Source organism: Spinacia oleracea, chromosome 2 (genome assembly GCF_020520425.1).
Source record: "Spinacia oleracea cultivar Varoflay chromosome 2, BTI_SOV_V1, whole genome shotgun sequence".
NCBI classification, from domain to species: Eukaryota; Viridiplantae; Streptophyta; class Magnoliopsida; order Caryophyllales; family Amaranthaceae; genus Spinacia; species Spinacia oleracea.
The window spans coordinates 57,715,474-57,718,573 of record NC_079488.1 but is presented as its reverse complement, the minus strand read 5'-3'; the positions used below and the strand labels follow the sequence as shown (position 1 = coordinate 57,718,573).

At 40.8% G+C, this 3,100-nt stretch overlaps 1 protein-coding gene across 1 annotated transcript; it reads left to right on the top strand.

The window, feature by feature from the left end:
• Nucleotides 1-603: 603 nt before the first annotated feature.
• LOC110785209 (mitogen-activated protein kinase kinase 5) lies at nt 604-2,486 on the top strand. The gene has a single exon (XM_021989644.2). It carries the CDS (start codon nt 1,081-1,083, stop codon nt 2,164-2,166), a length of 1,086 nt encoding a protein of 361 aa, XP_021845336.1. The 5' UTR covers nt 604-1,080; the 3' UTR covers nt 2,167-2,486.
• The last annotated feature ends 614 nt before the right edge of the window (nt 2,487-3,100 follow it).

Below are 3,100 nucleotides of genomic sequence, written 5' to 3'. Positions count from 1 at the left end.
AATCAAATGTAACCCGGCTAAACCTATTCAAGCCGACGCATTACAAATGAACCCGACCCGATATCATTCGAACCTGTTACAATCCGTCGTGTTCCAACCCAAACCGACTCGACCCGACTATAATATGACCCAACCTGTTACAACCTGGCTAAACCCGTTTACAATCGGATCCAACCCGATTATACCCCAACCCGATATTAAACATGCCCGATATGAACCCGTGTCTACCAATCCGAACCGAACTGTTAAATTTTCAACCCGACCCTGATATCCAAAATGAACTATTTTCTACCCGAACGGGTAAACTCAACTCAAACCCGATCCGTTTATCCGAATTGACATGTTGACAATTACCTAAGTTGATAACATTATAACATTGGCAACAAACACATGCAACTGATGCAAGTGAGTTACCAACAAGAAAGAAATGTGTAAAAAGTAAATGCATAAGAACCCTAAGCCGATTGTACTTAAAAGTTGACACGAGATAGTCCCCATATCCTCCAGAATCCTGAACCCCATTTACTCCCCCTCACATTTTTTACCCTTGATTCCTTGACTCTGGATTGGCCAAACACCAACAATCAATCCCCTATTTCATTTCTCATTATTCATTAGCGCGTGACATTTGTTCCCCCCTCTCCTCCTCCCAAACCCCACCACCAACACCACCTTCCTTTCTCTCCTTTGTTTTAAATCTGGATTCTCCTTTGATAGCTACCCTACCCTTCTTTTCCCTTCATTTGATTGTCATTATAACCATCTCACCTTTCTTCCTCGAACCTTCTCCAATAAAGTAACACGACTCCTTCTTCTTACCTCTCCCGTCAATTTGGTCTTGTAACACTCTTTACCAATCTTGAACAAATCAAACATTTGAATTACCACTTACGACGACGACGACGACGACGACACCCCCCCACCGTGTTGTTTGTTGTTGTTTGTTATGGCGTTCGCCGATTAATCGAACCCCAATACATGTGTACATATATTATATAAATATATTTATTTAGTATTTACCGATTCAATCATCATTCATTAGTGTCCCCTCTTATTCCTTTTTCCATTGCCTTTACCCAAATGAATCCTCCACCACTCCCAACAACCACGTCGGAGCGTGCTAACCGCTCTCGTCGCCGTCCTGACTTAACCCTACCTCTTCCCAAAAGAAACCCAGCTCTCGCCGTCCCCCTCCCTCTGCCCCCTTCCTCCGCCCCTTCATCCACCTCCACCTCTTCCAACTCATCCTCATCTAACTCTAACTCTGCTACGCTCAGTTTCTCCGAGTTGGAACGGAAGAATCGGGTCGGCTCCGGCGCTGGTGGAACAGTTTACCAAGTCATCCATCGTCCTACATCGCGGATCTACGCTTTGAAAGTCATATATGGAAACCATGAGGAGATGGTTCGCCGTCAGATCTGCCGTGAGATCGAGATTCTCCGCGACGTTGACAACCCTAACGTTGTCAAATGTTTCGATATGTTCGACCATAACGGTGAGATCCAGGTACTTCTGGAGTTCATGGATCGTGGATCTTTGGAAGGTAAACACATCGCAGATGAAGCTTACCTCGCAGAGTTATCTAGGCAAGTATTGTCAGGGTTAGTCTATCTTCATAGACGACGAATCGTTCATCGAGATATAAAACCATCAAATCTGCTGATTAATACTAACCGACAAGTCAAAATTGCTGATTTTGGGGTGAGTCGAATTCTTGCACAAACCATGGATCCATGTAATTCGAGTGTGGGGACAATTGCATACATGAGCCCAGAAAGGATTAATACGGATTTGAATCAAGGGCTGTATGATGGATATGCAGGGGATATTTGGAGTTTTGGGGTTAGTGTATTGGAGTTTTATTTAGGGAGGTTTCCGTTCAATGTTGGGCGACAAGGAGATTGGGCAAGCTTGATGTGTGCAATTTGTATGAGTGCTCCACCAGAGGCGCCGCCCACAGCTTCAAGGGAGTTTAGGGATTTTATAAGGTGTTGCTTACAGAGGGAGCCTGCCAGGAGGTGGACGGCGATGAGGTTGCTAAATCATCCTTTTATTGTTCAAAATGCAGCTGTTGCTACTCAGACTAGTCAGATGAGTAGTCAGAACCACCAGGTTCATACTTCTCTCCGTCAAATGTTGCCCCCTCCACTTCCTCATTCATCGTGATTTTTATCTTTTTTAAGTGAACAACTTTTCTTTCTTTTTTTTTCAATCCAATTGCAAATTTTCTCTTTTTTGTGTTTTTTTTTGTAATTTAAATATGATGATGATGATGATGATGATGATGAAAGAGGGGTGGGAAATGGGCAGAGGAATTGTAGTAGGTCTTGTGAGGTTATTATGATCAACTGAAAAGAAAGCAATCATCAATTACTGTAGCCTTTTTTTTTTTTGGATAGTGTTGATTCTTCAATGGAAAAAGAAAGAAATGAACAAGTGTGTTATTTTCCCCGTTATTAACAAGATTTATTGCTCTTCTTAACTAATTTGATCTATAATATGTTGATTCTTTGCTAATTAGGAGTAGTGGTATTTAAGATTAAGATCGAATTTGCTACTTTGATAAGACAATGGTGTTAAATGTTTGTATAATTAGTACTCCATATTAATAAGAATGTTTTGGTTGCTAAAGCCCCACTCTTATTTACTTATGCAACATCATAAAGTCTTATCATTATGTTTGTGTGGGTTGATACTATAATCATTGATTAAAGGAAGGAAATTGCAATATTTGTTTTAATGATATGCTGACTGTTGAAGTCTTAGGTTGTATTGAATATTGTAAGTCTTGTTTTGCCTTCAAGTTCAACTGGTAAATGTGTAATGTGTTTGTTCATTTTTGTCAATGAATGTCATTGATATGATTGTTACTATGTTATGTCGAAGAAGTGTAGTTTGGGGTTTTTTTAGTCAGTTCTCACTCATCGTTCAACACCACCTTCGTGAATTTATGCACATGGCGGCCATTGTGGGTATTACGGATTACCAATACACTCTTGTTACTATGTTATGTCGAAGAAGTGTAGTTTGGGGTTTTTTTAGTGAGTTCTAACTCATCTTTCAACACCACCTTCGTGAATTTATGCACATGGCGGCCATT